Source organism: Poecile atricapillus, chromosome 15 (genome assembly GCF_030490865.1).
Source record: "Poecile atricapillus isolate bPoeAtr1 chromosome 15, bPoeAtr1.hap1, whole genome shotgun sequence".
NCBI classification, from domain to species: Eukaryota; Metazoa; Chordata; class Aves; order Passeriformes; family Paridae; genus Poecile; species Poecile atricapillus.
This window is the reverse complement of record NC_081263.1, coordinates 12453248-12470295: the sequence shown is the minus strand read 5'-3', so window position 1 is coordinate 12470295 and position 17048 is coordinate 12453248. Positions and strand designations below refer to the sequence as shown.

Sequence of the window (17048 nt, the reverse complement as noted above, 5' to 3'; positions counted from 1 at the left end):
GGTTTCTTGTTGTACACAAAATAGACAACCCCAAATATTTGGCTTTACTCTTGTTGTGGTTTAACCCCAGCTGGTAACTCAGCACCACACAGCTGCTCACTTATTCCTCCACACCCATGGGATGGGGAGGGGAATCAGCAAAATAAAACAGCCAGGGGTCGAGATAAAAAGAGTTTAATAATTGAAAAATAGTAACATAATAATATATCAACTCTAATTAAAAGGGAAATAAAAGCTGAGACAAGGAAAGACAAGTGATGCCATTTACCACCCACTTACAACACCCAGCCTGTTCCCCAGCAGTGATCTCCCCTCCTGGCCAGCCCCTCCCCAGTTTCTGTACTGGCCATGATGGTTTGGAACAACCTTCTGGCCTCTTGGGATCAGCTGTCCTGGCCATGGTTCCTCCTGGTTTCTCCTGCTCGCTGGCAGAGCATGAGACACTGCAAAGTCCTTGATTTAGGGCAAGCACTCCTTAGCAGCAACTAAAACATCAGTGTTAGGAGCACTATTCCCATCCTGAGCACAAAACACAGCACTGAGCAGCTACTGAGAAGAAAGTTAACTCCATCCCAGCTGGAAGCAGGACAATTCTGCTTTAGGAGGAACGTCAGAACACTGCTGTGTATGTGAAATGCTGGGTTTGACCAGAATGCTCCTGCTCCAGACCCATTTGCTGCTGTTCCTGTGATGTTCTCTGTTACCAGGTGAGATGCAGTGCCCACATCTGTCTGCTCCTCAGTATCTTTCACTCCTTCTGGAGTGCCCAGTGCAGGGCACACACAATTCTCTGGGACCTGTGTGGGCTGCATGAGCCAGCTCCATCCCTTTGTCATCAAATATTCCATGGCAATTCCATGGAATTTCCGCAGGACTGAGCTGCTCTCTGCACACTGCTGGGCCTCCTACAGACCTTGGGCTGTGGGCTGGGGGCTGCCTGCACCTCATGCTGCTGCCATCTCTTTAATTAGAGTCACAGAGCCATCCTCATCCTCATCCTCATCCTCATCCTCATCCTCATCCTGCCTGCTGCGTTCCCAGTTCACCCCACCAGCAGAGGATCATGCTGTGAGGACACCCATCCATCCCCTGAGGATTCTCGGGAGAGCTGCCCCTCCCAGATCAGCTCTGGTGGGAACCTGACCCTTCTGCCCCAGTTGATGTCAGCACCTCCAGCAGTGTGTGTGGGTGAGCAGCTCCGAGCACGGCTCCCCTCCTCCTCCTCTGTCTTCTTGCAAACACCTACATCCTTCCTGTATTGTTCCAAACCGCAAGATAATGAGCTGAGCAGCAGAGCTCTGGGTGCAAAGGTCTGCGGGGGGAGGTGGACCCTGAGCCTCGGGCACTGCAAATATCACCGGAAACCTCTGTCCTGCCTCTTGCATAAGCGGGGCTGGGCTGCTCATCCCCAAAGGGCAGCGCTGGCCTGAGCCCCTGACCCTGCCCAGCCTCCTTTGCTCATCGTGTCCCTCGCTGTGGGTCCTGTGGCACTGGGCTCCTCTGCTCCTGGGAGCTCCTCACTGGGTTCTCACTCACACTTATTTTAGTAAAGAGCTTTTTTTTCACGTTTCTGGGAGTCCTGTCTCTCCCCCAGCTGTTGTTGGGCCACCTCTGATCCAGCTCTGGAGTGGTTTGGGTTGTGAGGAACATTAAAGCACAGCTCATTCCTTCCTCTTGGCAGGAGCACCATCCACCACACCAGGCTGCTCCAAGACCTGTCCAACCTGGCCTTGGACACCTTCATGGATGGGACAGTCACAGTTTTCAGGTGTCCTGCCAAAGCATTTTGTCTCTGTGTTCCTCTGGTCCCTCTCCATCCTGCGTGGAAGGAAGAGCATTAACAGGAGCCTCACAAACTCCTCGGGGTTTTCACAGAGACAAGGCCATAAAAAAAAAAAAAAAAAGAAAAAAAAGAGCTAAATGCACCTTCCAGGCTTTGTCCTGAGACTGCTGCAGCCGTGTTTGCACAGATGTGGTTCAGCACAGCTGCTCATGCTCTGCTCCCAGCCCCAAAACACACTGTGGCCTGGACAGCCACCAGACATGGTCACTCTTGTGCCTGGGACAGTGGAAGGTGTCCCTGCCCATGGCAGGGGCTGGGATGAGCTGAGTTTTAAGGTCCCTTCCAACCCAGACCCCTCTGGGATTCTGTGACGTGGCTCTATAAATACCATTTATACCAACAAAACCTGCTGTGGTGGCACCAGGTGCTCTGAGGTGTCTCCACATGCACTGCTGGGGCTGGAAATGCACTTCTGCCCCCCATGAGCACGGAAGAGACGTGGGGATAAAACATCTGGTGACCATGTGGGCTGTGTTAGCCAGAGCCCTGTCCCACATGGCCCCCAGCCCTGTCCTGCTGAGACTGCTGCCAGTGGATGATACTCACTGCTGCTTCAAACCCCAGAGCAGATTTCACGCCTAAAACATCGTAATTAGGAGGAATGGTGGAAAGCTGCAGGAACAGAAGGCTCTTGTGGCTCTCCAGGAACTGCCAGCTGAGCTTTGCATCGCTCAGCTTCGAGGAAAACCTTCACTCACGTTGGTTTTTCACAGCCAAACTCTTCCCTGGGACCTGGCAAAGTCAAGCCAGTTCCCAGACAGGCAGCTCCTAACGGGATTTGGTTCTTGGAGGTTATCCCAGGGCAAACACTTGGGTCCTGATAAGAGAAGGCAGTGCTCCCAAGGAGCTTGGAGTGCCACTGGAGCTGTCTGCAGCTGATGCCCTGTGCTGGGCAGGGTCAGGGCCATGGGCTGTGTCTCCAGGAGCAGTGCTGGGTGATGCTGGTTGAGCATGGATGTGGGAATGTCTCTGCTCCTCCCAGCCTGGATAACGGGGCTTTAAGCCCTTTTTAACCCTGACATGGTACCATCACCACACCTGGGGACACAGAATTCAGGGGGAGCTGTCAGCCCAGTCCAGCTGCCAAGACAAGACAAACTCCTTCTGTTCCCCAAACAAACAGGTTCTCCTCAAGTGTTGTGCAGAAATGCCAAGGGGAGCTGCAGAACTCAGCTGTGGGCATCGAGGCCAAGCCATCAATGCCATGCCCTGCCCTGTGTGCTGGCATGAGCTGATGCTGAGCAGTGCTCAGCTCCAGGACCCACAACTGCCATGAAACCCATCCCAGACACCCTCAAACACCAATGTGCTTTGGTGGCTTGAGTGTGGGTTGGTCATGGGCTGACCTACTCTGTGACCAGGTGAATAAACCTGCCTGGTGGTTTAAAAAACAGAGTTAAAAAAACCCACCTTTTCATGCTACAGCATAAAGCTGGCTTGATCTAAGCCCTCCAAAAGCATTAAGGATCAGCTGTTCCTCCTGGGACACTTTGATAAAACCCTCACTTGCTTTTATTGATGGTCCTCCAAAGGGCTGAGAGAGCTGGAGATGCTCAGCACGGAGCAGAGGAGGCTCTGGGGACACTGTGCAGCCTTGAAGAGGGCTTGTGGAAAAAAGGGAGAGCAGCTCTTTACACCAGCACAGACAGGACAAGGGAGAACAGTTTTAAACTAAAGGAGGGGAGATTTAGCTTAGGAGTTAAGAGGAAACTCCTTCCTCAGAGGGTGTTCCCTGGCACAGGATGGCTGGAAGTGTCCAAGGCCAGGCTGGATGGGGCTTGGAGCACCCTGGGATGGTGGAAGGTGTCCCTGGCCATGGCAGGGAGGGGGATGAGCTGAGCTTTAAGGTCCTTTCCAAGCCAAACCATTCTCTGTGCTAAACCCTTTGGAACCACACCTTTCTGCTCTGACATCCAGCAGGATCTGGCTATTCCCACCTGCAAAAGGAAACACTACACTGAGTTCACTCCAACGCAGCAAAGTGTCCCCAGGGAGAGCATCCAGCATGGGAGAAATGACCCAGTTAGTGCTCACTCTACCCTCACACAGCTGGACTGGTTATTTCCCTGGTTATTTGGTTATTTCCCTGGTTATTTGGTTATTTCCCTGGTTATTTGGTTATTTCCCTGGTTATTTGGTTATTTCCCTGGTTATTTGGTTATTTCCCTGGTTATTTGGTTATTTCCCTGGTTATTTGGTTATTTGCTGCCCTACCTGGAACATCCTGCAAAGCCCAGATCTCCAGGGTGCTGATGTCCCTGCAAATCCACAGACCCCCAAAGGGTTTTGGTCACTCCCCTGAGAAGCTCAATATTCCCCTGCCTTCCTCCCTTCAGGAGCTGACAAAAAGGATGCAGTGGAGGTGTGTTATTATCTTTTCATGGGAAATTCCTAGATGAAAGAAAGAAATTTAAAGTTTATGTCTCATTCTGTATTCCTTTCATTTTGGGTTTTGAGAAAGAAGGAATTATTCATGTCTCCAGTTCCTGTCTTTGCTCTCTCTCATTTCTCTCTTTCTTTTCCTCGGTGCCAAAAATGAGAATACAAAGGGATGGATGGCAAATGTTTATAGGGAAGAGGAGATGTACTTTCTCCAGGTTTTTGAGTTTTTTCTACTCAAAATAATGCCTGAAACTGTGTAAAAATGGCAGCTTGAAAGGGAAAAAGTGAAGTGTTGAGACATTTCAGTGCAGAGGAAAGAAAAGAAATCAATTCTTGGGCATTTCTTGCTTTAATGCATTCAGTGTTATGAAGGGGTCAAAGGAAAAAAAAACAACCCAACACAAAACCATGAAACTTTTGATTGAGAGTTTGAATTGCTGGGGGTGGGGTGTGTCAAGAAATCAAATTTTTCTAATCTGTAAATTGGGAACCGTGCATTTGTTTCACAACATGACTTCAGATTGCTTTTCAATTATTCAAAATAAGATATTTATCTGCTTTCTTCCTCTTGATATTTGGACCCCAAACCTGGTGTAGATTTTATGAGTGTTTCCAGTGGAATTACTGAGCCCTGAAAAAGGCCCTGAATGCCTGTGGTGTTTTGGCAGAAATACCCTCAAACATTTAGGGTTTTTATTTTGTGGCTGGTTTTATTTCCCTCTGATTTCCAGGGAAGGGGACAGTCCCTGTGGGCACTGCTGCAGCTCCAGGAGGGAAGCTGGGACTTGCCCAGCTGGGTGAGAATCCATGGGCTGACACTCATTTTGCCCTTTGTCAGGGCAATTAGTGTGACTTGCTTAATTAGCCCATCCTCACTGTGCAGGCTGGCTCTCCCTAGATCCTTCACAAGGCTCAGTGAGAGGAGCAATATGAGGAGCTCCCAGGAGAGGAGATTTGAGGGTGGAAGAGGCCTTCAAATCCATCCTGCTCCACCTTTTCCCTTGGATAATTTTAGAAGCTGGAAGAGTCTCCCCATTTCCAGAGTGTTGGTAGGAAAACTGTGGGAGTGACTGTGGCCTTTTTCCCCTTGTAGCCCACATTGACTGAGGTGAGTGGGAGACAAGATGAGCTTCCTAAAGGGTTGGACTACTCAAAAGACCAGCCACAATTAAAGCACTCAAATAAAGCTCTAATTATAAAAACTCCCCTGCATAACTACAGAAATATTTTGTGTAAATTGCTTGAGAAAAAATTTAGTATAAACTGTGCTCCAAGCCAAAAGAAATCTCCTTGCAGTGTAGTGCTTCTGGAGATGGTATCTTGTGTTCTGACAGTCTGTGCACTCCAGAAAGAGAAAAAAAAAATATGTTCTGAAATGCCTTTATCCTGTTTCTCTGCTAACTTCCCCCAAGCTGGTCTGTCTCCTGGAGAAATCCCAAATCCCTGGGACTTCTTCCAGACCTCCTATTCAGGAGAGAGAAATGGTGAAATGCTCCATGTGCTCAAGGGGATGGAGGGAGGCAGTCTGGACATGCAGCTCCCAGATTGCTGCTGCTGGAGCCCAAAGGGATGCTGGATGAACAAAGGTGGGTCTGAAATCCCAGGTGGCTCCCTCCAGCCAGCCTTCCTTCCTTGCTTGATTTTACTCCCATCATCTGCAGGGGGTATGCAGTGGTCCTGCTGCTCCCCATGGGGCTGAAGTGCAGGATTAAATCAGGGGTGCAGGGATTAAATCAGGGGTGGAGGGATTAAATCAGGGGTGTAGGGATTAAATCAGGGGTGTAGGGATCAAATCAGGGGTGTAGGGATCAAATCAGGGGTGCAGGGATTAAATCAGAGGTGCAGGGAGCCACATCCCCCAGACAGTGAGCTATGACCAGCCTGTGGGTGATCAGGAGGGAATCCAGAGGGGAATTGCTGGTTTTGCCTGGGAATTTCTCAGAGACCAGCAGGATTTTTAGCTTGTTTGTTGCTAACAGGTGGCATTTCAGATTTCCCCCTTTGTCAGGAGCCACGGGGAGGGCTGAGGAGCTGAAGGAACCTGGCTGTGGAACAGCTGCTTGGCTGAAGGGTGTCCCAAAGGCAGTGTGGACAGGGATGCTCAGCCATGGGACAGGGGGGTGTAAGAGGAGGGTGAAGTCACATCAAACTCCAGAAGACCCTCTAGGACAGATGGATCCACATTTTCCATCTGCCTTCCCTTCACAAGCAGCAGCTCTGAGGGAGATGGACGGCCCAGGGCACGCTTGGCTCCCTGGCTTTGCACAAGGCACTGACCTTTGGTCTGTATCCCATCTAAAATAAGTGTCATTTTATAGTCATAGCTACCTGCCATGACCAAAAATTCATCTGGGAAGCAATGAAATGTGCATTAATTACATATTGAAGAGCAGTAGAAGTGTTACTCTTTCCCACAGACTCGCAGTGCAAGAGCTTCATTCATCATAAAATTTTAATGGGATCACAGGGAATTGCATTTTGCCTCTGTGACTGAGTGCTGGCAGTGACTTCAGGCAGCTGCAGGTCCCCACCTGGCTGCCTTTCAAAGCCAGGAGGAGGAACAGCACTGCAGCATCTCCTGGTGCTTTCTGCTGTCTGCTGAGGCATCCTGTGTGATCCCAGATTTTGCTGCCTTGGAGCCACAGTGGGAGCACAACCACAGGGAGAGGAGCAAAGCAGGGTGTGGGCAGGAGCTGTGGAGGTGCAGAGAGTGAGGGGCTGAGCCCTGCTGAGGGCACTCAGCTCACAAACACCTGAAAGGAGCTCACCAGCATCACCTGCAGAAACACCACCCCTGAGCCCTGCTTTATTTCACCTCTGTCCACACAACAGTAATGGCAGAGCAACAGAAAGTTCTCTAATGGGCTTGCAGTGTAATAAAGTAACCCCACTAGGAATAAAATCTCCAGCAATTACTGTGCCAGGTATTATGCTGATTTATCAAATTGCAGTTGAAAGTCAAGAAGAGTTGAGGAGACAGAGATAAAACATCTGATCTCAACCCTGACTCTAAATTACCCTTCTGGCCAGCACAGTATTTCATCCAGAGGAATTATTATTCCTCTCTTCTTCTTCAAAAATCATCATTTAAGCCAGGAACTTTGCACTCCTTGTGTTTTGGAGGAAGCACTTTGCTCTGTGATGAGATGCCATGGGGATGTTGAGTTTTTGGGACTCAGACTCACAAACCTCCCACTGCAGGTGAAAGCAAACTGACTGTGCCTCATCCCTGCGAGGCACAGGCTCTTTTTTGGGCTCTTCCATCTGCAGAAGGGTGGCAAAGGTGCCTCATGTCATGTTTGCTTGGTGGGCAGAGCCTTTCCAGCCCCTGGGGACAGCAGTGGGCAGAGGGCAGGAGCAGCACAGCTGGTCCTGCTGAGGAGCTTCCCATCCCAGCCCCTGTTCCATGCAGCAAAGAGCCCACCTGGACTACTGGGTACAGCTCTGGCACCTGCAACATGAGGAGGATGTGGAACTGTTGGAGCAATTCCAGAGGAGGCCACAGAGCTGCTGAGGGCACTGGAGCACCTTCCCTGTGGAGCCAGGCTGAGAGAGCTGGGGCTGTTCTACCTGGAGAAGAGAAGGTTGTGAGGAAACCTCCCAGCACCTTCCCAGGGTGTGAAGGGGCTCCAGGGAAGTGGGAGAGTGACTCTTCCTCAGGAGCTGCAGTGACAGGACAAGGGGGAATGGGATCAAACTGAAAGAGGGGAAATTTAAAGGTTAGGAAGAAATTTTGACCTGTGAGGGTGGGGAGGCCCTGGCACAGGGTGCCCAGAGAAGACAGCAGGGAGTGCCCAAGGCCAGGTTGGACAGGGCTTGGAGCAGCCTGGGACAGTGGAAGGTGTCCCTGCCATGGCAGGAGGGTGAAATGAGCTGAGCTTTAAGGTTCCAACCCAAACCATTCAGTGATCCCATGGCTGCATCATGGCTGGGCCATGCCACAGGTGGCAGTGGGGACGTTCTGGTGGCCCCACCTTGCTGAAGCACAGGAGTGTCTGGGAAGAGGAGCTGGAGGTGCTGGGTCTGGCATCAATCCTCTGCCTGGCCCTGCCCAGCTGAGAGTCCTGGTGCTGTGTGGGGTCTGTGCCCAGAGCCAGCTCCCAGCTCATTTCCTTCACCACAGGCTCCTTCTGCATCCAGACTCCAGGGCCTGTGGGAACAGGGACTTTGGGAACAGGGACTTTGGGAACAGGGCCTTTGGGAACAGGACCTTTGGGAACAGGACCTTTGGGAGCAGGGCCTTTGGGAACAGGACCCTTGGGAACAGGGTTTTTGGGAACAGGACCTTTGGGAGCAGGGCCTTTGGGAACAGGACCCTTGGGAACAGGGTTTTTGGGAACAGGACCTTTGGGAGCAGGGCCTTTGGGAACAGGACCCTTGGGAACAGGACCCTTGGGAACAGGGTTTTTGGGAACAGGGTTTTTGGGAACAGGGTTTTTGGGAACAGGACCTTTGGGAACAGGACCCTTGGGAACAGGGTTTTTGGGAACAGGACCTTTGGGAACAGGGTTTTTGGGAACAGGGTTTTTGGGAACAGGATCTTTGGGAACAGGACCTTTGGGAACAGGGCCTTTGGGAACAGGACCCTTGGGAACAGGGACACTTGCCAAGGTTCAAATCTGCCCTCGGTGGGGACCAGGACCTCACCAAGGCTGGCACAAGGCCTCTGCTCCCAGCACGTGCTGCAGTTGTCAGGAACCTGGGATTTGTCAGATGAAGTCCTTTCCTTTGATCCCTCTTGCATAAAGCTCTCAGTATGGCCTGTCAGGGCTGTTTTCCCTTCCATTCCATCATCTCAGTCATGATAGCACAGATGTAACAGAGACAAAGTGTCCTCCCAGCGCTGCCGTGGCTCTGTGCCCTGGGCACAGCTCAGGGTGGTGCACAGGAGGATCCACAGGTGGGGAGCAGACTCTTTCCACACACCCTGGCTGTGTGGGAGGCTGTGTCCTGGTGGGGCAGGGGGATGTTGGTGGATATTCCCCATTTCTGTGGGAGCCAGGTGTGGCTGTCGCGAGGCAGCACCTGGGGCTGTGCTCGAAGGGTTAACACCTCAAGATGCTGCTGCTGGGGTTTGTTAAACCCCTTATCACATCCAGCAGCACCGCTAATTATGTCTTCATAAACCAAAGTCAATTAGCCAGGGCTCTCCCTGCTCCTGCCTCTTCACATCCCTCTCCATCATTAGTCCGAAATCTGGGAATGCCTGCCTTGGTCCTGCCCCCTGTCCTGCAAACCCTGCCCCAAAGCTGCTCCAGAGCCTTTGGAGGATCCAGCTGGTGCTCTTTGACTAAAACTGGGAGCTCCACAGCCCATCCTGGCCCAGAACATCACCTCTGCCTTCACAGCTGCTGGGGCAGGCGGAGAGGAGGTGAAGGACAGCCAAAATCCTTCTTCAAATATGGAAAAAAAATTACCGCAGCAAGGAAAGCAATAAATTCTTCCCCTATGTTCAAAAGCAAGGGATTTGCTTTGTAGGGAGAGAGATTTAAGTTATCTGCCTGGAATTTAAAGGTTTTTAAAGGGAGGTTAGGCACACAGGCAGGGTTTAGGGAGAGCTGACCCTGCCCTGAGGCTTCTTCAGACCTGGCTACTGAATTTCCACTTGTTAATGTTAATGTTTGTCAGTGTTAATGACAGACCAAGGGTTCAGAGCAGGGGGAAGCTCCCCCAGCCACACCATCCCTGCCTGGCCCAGAGCCCCAGGTCCTGACCCTCTGGGCTGAACCCTTTGTTGGGGATGCTGGATGTGTCCTTTCAGCACTTGAAGAGGCTGATAAAGATGGAGAACAGTTAATTGCAAAGGCAGGAATGGATTTAAACTGAAAGAGAAGAAATTTAGGTTGAATATTGGGAAGGATTTTTTCCCTGTGAGGGTGCTGAGGCCCTGGCACAGGGTGCCCAGAGCAGCTGTGGCTGTCCCTGGATCCCTGTCAGTGTCCAAGGCCAGGCTGGACAGGGCTGGGAACAGCCTGGGACAGTGGAAGGTGTCCCTGTCATGGCAGGGGGTGGAACTGGATGGGATTTAAGGTCCCCTCAACCCAAACCATTCTGTGACTCTGTGAGCCAGCAGAGCTGGTGGATGGGAGGCTCAGCTCCCAGTCGCTTCCCTGGAGCAATTCCAGGTCCATGTCAATTAGCCAACAGCTGGAATACCATTTAAGCACAGCTGCCATCATGCAAATTTAGAGATTAGTAGGGATTAAAGTGGTTTGGAAAGCCTCACAATTTCTCATTAATGCTCTGGGCTCTCTAATAGCCAACTGCCCTCCATTCCCCAGATGGCTCCACATCCCCAGAGCTGGAGATGGGTCACTGTGCTCTCCGTGGAGCAGCCACCAGCCCTTTGAGAGAAGCAGAGGCAGCCCTGCAGAGATGGAGGTGGCCAGAAAGTTGTTAAAAATGTGGTTATTTCTTTGCACAGCTCCCCCTAAACTGGAGAGGTCCCCTTTCAGTGGCTCCCTGCACAGCTGTCCCACAAACCTTCCCAGTGGAGGCCTCCAAATCCACTGTCACAGCACCCTGAGGGTGCCAGAGCTGGGCTGCAGGGACATGGACATCATGGGTGGCACCTTCCTTCAGAAGGGGACAAACCATGGGCACCTGGTGGCACCCAAACCCCCAGTGATGATCCCTGCCAGACCTCCCAGGGCTGGAAACCTCCTCCCTCCCATTCCAGTCTCCAGGCCACTTACCTGCCACACACACAAGAATTAAGCTGTCCCTGGAGGAAATCCTATCTCCTCTCCGTGAGAAATCAAGGAAGATCTTCAGAATATTCCATTTCCCCTTATTTTAACCATTGCATATTTATTATGAATTATGTTGATATTGCAAAGTGAGAAGAGGATGGGGCAGGTGAGAATGTGGTGGGAGAGGAGAGAGGGTTGGAAAGCTGAGGAGGACAAGGCAGAGGCCACTTCCAGGGTGTCCCCCAGAATAAGGAGACACTGCTTCAGCTCTACTTTTCATACGTTTTATTATAAAGAAAGGTAAGATAAGCATTGTGAACCGAATGTGCCAGGTGCTGCCAAAGCAGCACCCTCAAAACAAAATAAAAAATAAAAAAAGAAACCCCAAAAATGCACCTTATGAGAAACTGTAATTATGCTCTCTAATTTTTCATAAATAGACAAAAATCATTGTCAGCAATTTTTTAAATAGATGGACATATGGCCGGAAAAAAATAATAATGCCATACAACATGGATATAAATTGTCCATTTCTTGCTGTACAAATAATAGAAACAAGTTTGGCAGGCTTTTTTTGTTGGTTTTTTTATACACATCTCCCTTCTATGTATAACTAAAAAATGTGCTACAATTAATATAAAATGCTTTTACTATAAAGTAAACTACTAATTTCTTTCACAAAAAAATCTTAAAGATGTCTTTAGCACAGCTCTAAAACACTTAGTAAACTACTTACAACTATCCAACAAATTATATTTTCATGATCTCTTTCACATTTGTGTCCTCTCGTAGTTTGCCTTCTGCTCTCTCCCCCACCTACCTATCAATAGTTTTTATTTATTTTTGTAATTTTTTTTTTTGCCAGACCGTCCAAGGCCTTTGCATGTACAATATTCACACAAACTTCACATTTTTCTTGCACAAAGTTTAGTGCTGTTAGCAAGTCAAAAGAGTGCATCCTCCTACTGAGCTGGCCTAATGCTGCAGGACACCAGACCTGGGTTTATGCTGCGTCTAAAAGCAGTTCACTAGGAAAATAGTCTGTAGCTAAGCTGATGGCAAGCAGAAAAACGGTGTCCTTAGTTTAACTTAATTATTTTTTTGTTGGTTTTGCACTTATTTTTTTAATTTTTATTTGAATTTTCTCTATTTATTTTTTTGTTCTTTGTGATTTACGAGGTGGCTTTGTTTGGTTGTTTGTTTTTGTTGTTTTTTTTTTTGGAGGGGGTGGGGGCTTCCACGGAAAGTAGACTTTGAATTATTTTTAGAGTTCAAAAATAAAAGGAGAAAACTGCTCTTAGAGCCTGGAAACGAAGCCAGCGCCGAGGTGCGGTGGCAGCTGTCCCGCCCGTCCAAGCCGCTCGTGCCATCCGCGTGGGCTGCAGGATTGACCCTCTCAAGTGTCCTTCTTCGTCTGAGCCTCCTCCCAAAGGGGTGCAGAGCCTTAGGTGAGGTAGAGTGCCTTGTCCCTTGGCAGCATGCTGTAAGAGAAAGCAGAGGCACGGCGTGAGACAGCAGGGAAGGGGCTGGCACAACACGGTTTGTGCTTTTTTGGGTGATGCCCTTTTGGTTTCTACCTTTTTTTAAATTTATTTTTATTTTTATTTGCTTTTCTATCGATGCCTTTTTAGCTTTTATGTTTTCCAGATCCTGCACTGCATTAGTGTACAGAGTGTTAGTAAGATCTCTTCACAGTTTGGTCAGACAAAACAATCCTTTTGCAGATGGGAACCAAGGTCATCATCTCACCCTCAGCCCCAAGAAGGATAAACAAAAGGGAATGGGGGGAGCAAACTGGGGGAATGTGACTTCATTACCTGAAGCTGTAATTGGACAATTAACCCCTGATATGCAATTAGACTAAACTTAGATGTGGTGAAAGACTGGTGACCGCTGTCCATCCTGGGTGTAGCCTCTGCCAGGCTCTTGCACTGCCCAAGGTGTAGCTACTGAAAGTCTTTAATAAATATCAACTCTATTCTCTTAACTCTGCCTAGCCTTTGTTCTAGGTACCCACTCCAAGGCACCAATGTGTTCTCTGTATTCTTTACACATATATTTGTAACCTATTGTATTTGTGGCTAGCTTTCCCAGTGTTTTTCCATGTCCTTTCCCAAGGCAGAAAGACAAAACATCTTCCAAAGCCCCTGTCCTATCTTGGCTCTCCCTGGCAACCAAGGTGAAAAAACAGCTCTTCAGACACATTTTCATCAACAAAGCACCAGTCCCATGGGAGGGGGGGAGACTTAGAAGGGGATTGACCCAGGGTGGGGAATTGCAGCACTTGTGCTCCTAATTGGTGCTGTTTGTCAATTAAGAATTAAGCTAATTTACCAAATGTATAAAACTGTCTGCACCCCTGTGGGGGCTGAACTTTTGTGGACATTTTCCTGTAACTGCCCCTGAAGGCCTCCAATAAAGATCAGCTTTCATATTACCTCCTGTACTAACATTATCTCCAAAGTGTGTGTAGTTTCATTTACAGGTTGAAAAAGGCATCAAGAGCACAAAACACAGGGTGGGGCTGCACACAGAGGGACCACAGCACACAGAGGGACCACAGCAGGATCATCTGGGTTGGAAAAGCCCTCTAAGATCAAGTCCAGCCACTCTCCCAGCACTGCCAAACCATGTCCCCAGGTGTCACATCCATGCAGCTCTTATCTCCACCACTGCCCTGGGCAGCTCTTCCAATGCTTCACCACTCCATCCCTGCAGAATTTTTTTCCAAATACCCAATCTAAGCCTCCCTTGGTGCAATTTGAGGCAGCTTCATCTTGTCCTTGTTACCTGGGAGAAGACTCCAATCCCACCAAGCTACACCCTCTCTTATGGGGTAGCCCTGACCTAACCCTCACCCCAGGGGTTAACCCTAACTCTAACCCTGAATTTCAGGCTGTAGTTGTAGATAGTGAGAAGGCCTCCTAAGAGTAAGAGCTGGGTGCAATTTTATTTCTTCCTGAATTTCAGCTGTAAGGGCTACAGCATCAGTTTGTCCCTCTGGCTCAGTCGCTGCTCTGGTGGGGCTGCAGGGCAGGGCCAGCTCTGGGGGTCCCTGCAGATCCCACCAGCAGGAGGTTGCAATGCACTGCCTGGGATCAGCCTGCTTCACCACACCTGAGGCTGAGCCATGGAGGTTTAGAGAGTTAATTTTGGATCAAATGTGCTCATTCTGACACTACATAAGGAGAGCCCAAAGAGGGAGCCCAGACACTCTTTATTTTAGGATGTAGAAGGGAGAGAAGTGGCTGAAGTCCCTTTCCCCTGGTTGATAATCTGTGGAGGTTTTGCTCTGAGATCCAGGACTTTCAAAGGGGTTTATCACCTCCACATACACGATGGAAACAGCTCCATAAAGACATCTTGGCCTTAAAAAGTGGGGAGGAACTTTAAAAGTCTTGGGTGGTTCTGGTGTGGGTGTGACAAACATTTTGTTTTTTTCAGAGCAGGGCTGCTGTTGATAGAGCTGTCTTCTGACAGAGGCAAGAGCCCACCCTCTGCTAATCTCCACATTTTATAATCTGCATTTAAAATGCAGAGTCTTCCCTCCTGCACTCAAAAAAAGATTTAATGCCCCTGAGCAGCAGAGAGGTATTCCAGTCCTAAAACTTCATTAATTTTACACAACACTCTACAGAACATTTCCCAGTTCATTACAAAGTATTACCATAAATAATTGAATCCAAACTAAGTGCAGTTGTGATGGGTTATCTTTGCCTTTTTATAGTGTTTGCTCATTTAGCTCCTGATTTGGAAAATTCCCGCCTTTGGAGAGGGAAGGATTTCATTTTGGAAGGAATTAGGGAGGTTACACATGTCTGGATCTAGTGGCTCTGTATGTTTTTTTGTGACTGGACAAGGTATAATGGACACTGTCCCATCTTTCAGCCTAAAGGAGAGTGGGAAGAGGGGGAAAAGTTGCTAAAGGATGACAGCCAAAAAGAACTTAATCTGTGCCTTGCAAACGAGAGGAGAGACATAGAAATCCAGCTCAGCATTATCCCAAAAATACCTGAGTGTGAGGGGACAAAGGTAAATCACAGGATGCTTTAGGATGGAAAGGACACAACCCCTGAAGAAGGTGTGGAGAGAGTTGGAATCAGAAAGCAAGGCAGAACAAAGAAGGGAGGAGTGAAGACTGAATTAAGGATTAAGAAAGATTTGCATGTGATTGTAAACCAAGCTGCACCTCTGGTGGAGGTGAGGCAGCTCCCTTGGAGAAAGTCACTGTGAAACAGAGGAATTCTGTGCCAGGGAAAGAGCAAGTGCCAGAACCAGGCTGTCAGGTGAGGGAGACAGGGGACAAGGAAAGGAGTTTGTGATGTGGTGGCAAAAAAGCATTGAAATTGTGTGCTGCAGTCGCTTGTGGGAAGTGATAGTCAAACACCAAGCAGGAGCTGAGAAATGCTCCCCATGTCTTTGCTCACAATCTAGGACAGCTTGGGCTCCAGCCCAGAAAGAACCAGGAAAATTGGATGGAAGTCAGTACACAAAAAGTCATTAAGAATAGGGAGAGCAGGAGGTAAGACACATTTAAAACTCTCTCTCCAGCATGGCTGAGTTATGAATTAAGGAGTGTCTGCTCACAGGATCCCAGAATTTGCAGGGCATGAGGGAAGAAGTGTCATTTGATGGCATTTTAACTAGCAAGGATAGGCTGGGAAACAAAAATCCCTACAGCAGTTCCCTCATTAGATAGAGAAGGACAGAGAGAAAGACAACCTTGTCAGTTTTTCAGAAGTTATCTGGATGACAAACACAAAAGAAAACGAGGCTTGGGAGGTTTTACCCCAGCTAACCCAGAACCAACAGATGTTGGAAGCTAAAGAAATATCAAGGTTAGACATGAAATAAAATTCATAACCCAACAGGGCCGTCTGTGTGCTGGGGAGGTTGGGACAATCCTCTCTTCCAGGAATCTGGGACTCTACAGCTGAGTCACTTCCCATCAAGGAATAATCCCTTCTCCTTCCAGCCAGATTTGACTCCTCACAGTGCTGCTTTAATTGCAATCAAGCCAAATGAACTTCTGAGGTTAAAATGGGCCATTACATGATCCAGAGGCTTCCCAATGTGCCTAGGGCAGCACTGATGAACCAAAGCCATGGAGACATCCCTTTATCACTGCTGGGCCCAAGATCTGTTGATGGTTGGACCCAGCCAGCTGATGAAAAGGTGTCGTGGAGGAGCCCAATGACAACCTTGAATGTCACTTGGGAATTAGTAGAAAGTGCACTGCAGAAAGGAGGAGTCTGGAAGATCATGGAGTCCTGGAGTGGATTGGGTGGGAAGGGACCTTAAAGCTCATCTTTAAGGGTGCCATGTTCCCATGGGCACCTTCCACTATCCCAGGCTGCTCCAAGCCCTGTCCAACCTGGCCTTGGGCACTGCCAGGGATCCAGGGGCATCCACAGCTGCTCTGGGCACCTGTGCCAGGGCCTGCCCACCCTCACAGGGAACAATTCCATCCCAATATCCCATCCAGCCCTGCCCTCTGCCCCTTGTCCCATCATTCCTTGCCCTGGATGAGGAGATCCACATCCTCTCCTTTCTTGGCTTGTGAGCAGCCTGGAGACACAGGGAGCTGCAGATGTCTGGGGATGCTCCAGGTGCTGCAGAGGGACACTGAGGCTGCAGATCCCAGGGCAGCAGGAGCAGGAGGTGAGGGCACTGCTGGCACACTGGGCTTTACAATAAATGAGAACAATCCAGCTTTGGGCACTGGCTGCCAGCAGCTCCTGTGCCTTTAGTCACAGGAGATGGCTCCTTCCTCAGCAGACACTACGATATTTTTCAGTGCACCGAGCACTTTCTGCAGGACTGATCTCTATCCATCTGAGTTCCTTGCTATAATCTACTCCAATAATTATCTGGAAGTCTCTGCATAATCTGTCTGGTTTTAGAATGTTGTTTTTTTTTTTTCCAGGAAGCTGCGATAAACCCATGAAATTTGATATTTCTGCTGTGACAAAGGCATGAAATGCATGAGCTTTGATCATGAATTGCATGGGCCCTCTGCTTCCAGTGTGGCACTCCAGCCAGATGTCACAAAGCTTGTTTTAGCAACACAGAGCTCAGGCCCCACTGCTATGGGAACGTTTCACCTGTTTCTGGAGTGCCCTGGGCTTTCT

At 49.2% G+C, this 17048-nt stretch overlaps 1 protein-coding gene across 1 annotated transcript in view; it reads right to left on the bottom strand.

Moving 5' to 3' along the window:
* Positions 1-11187: 11187 nt before the first annotated feature.
* Positions 11188-17048, bottom strand: part of TOX2 (TOX high mobility group box family member 2) — a 152957-nt gene continuing 147096 nt past the window's right edge. Inside the window, exon 9 of the mRNA XM_058850649.1 lies at positions 11188-12398. Coding sequence (XP_058706632.1) covers positions 12362-12398 — 37 coding nt within the window. The 3' untranslated portion in view covers positions 11188-12361. The remainder of the gene's footprint in view (positions 12399-17048) is intronic.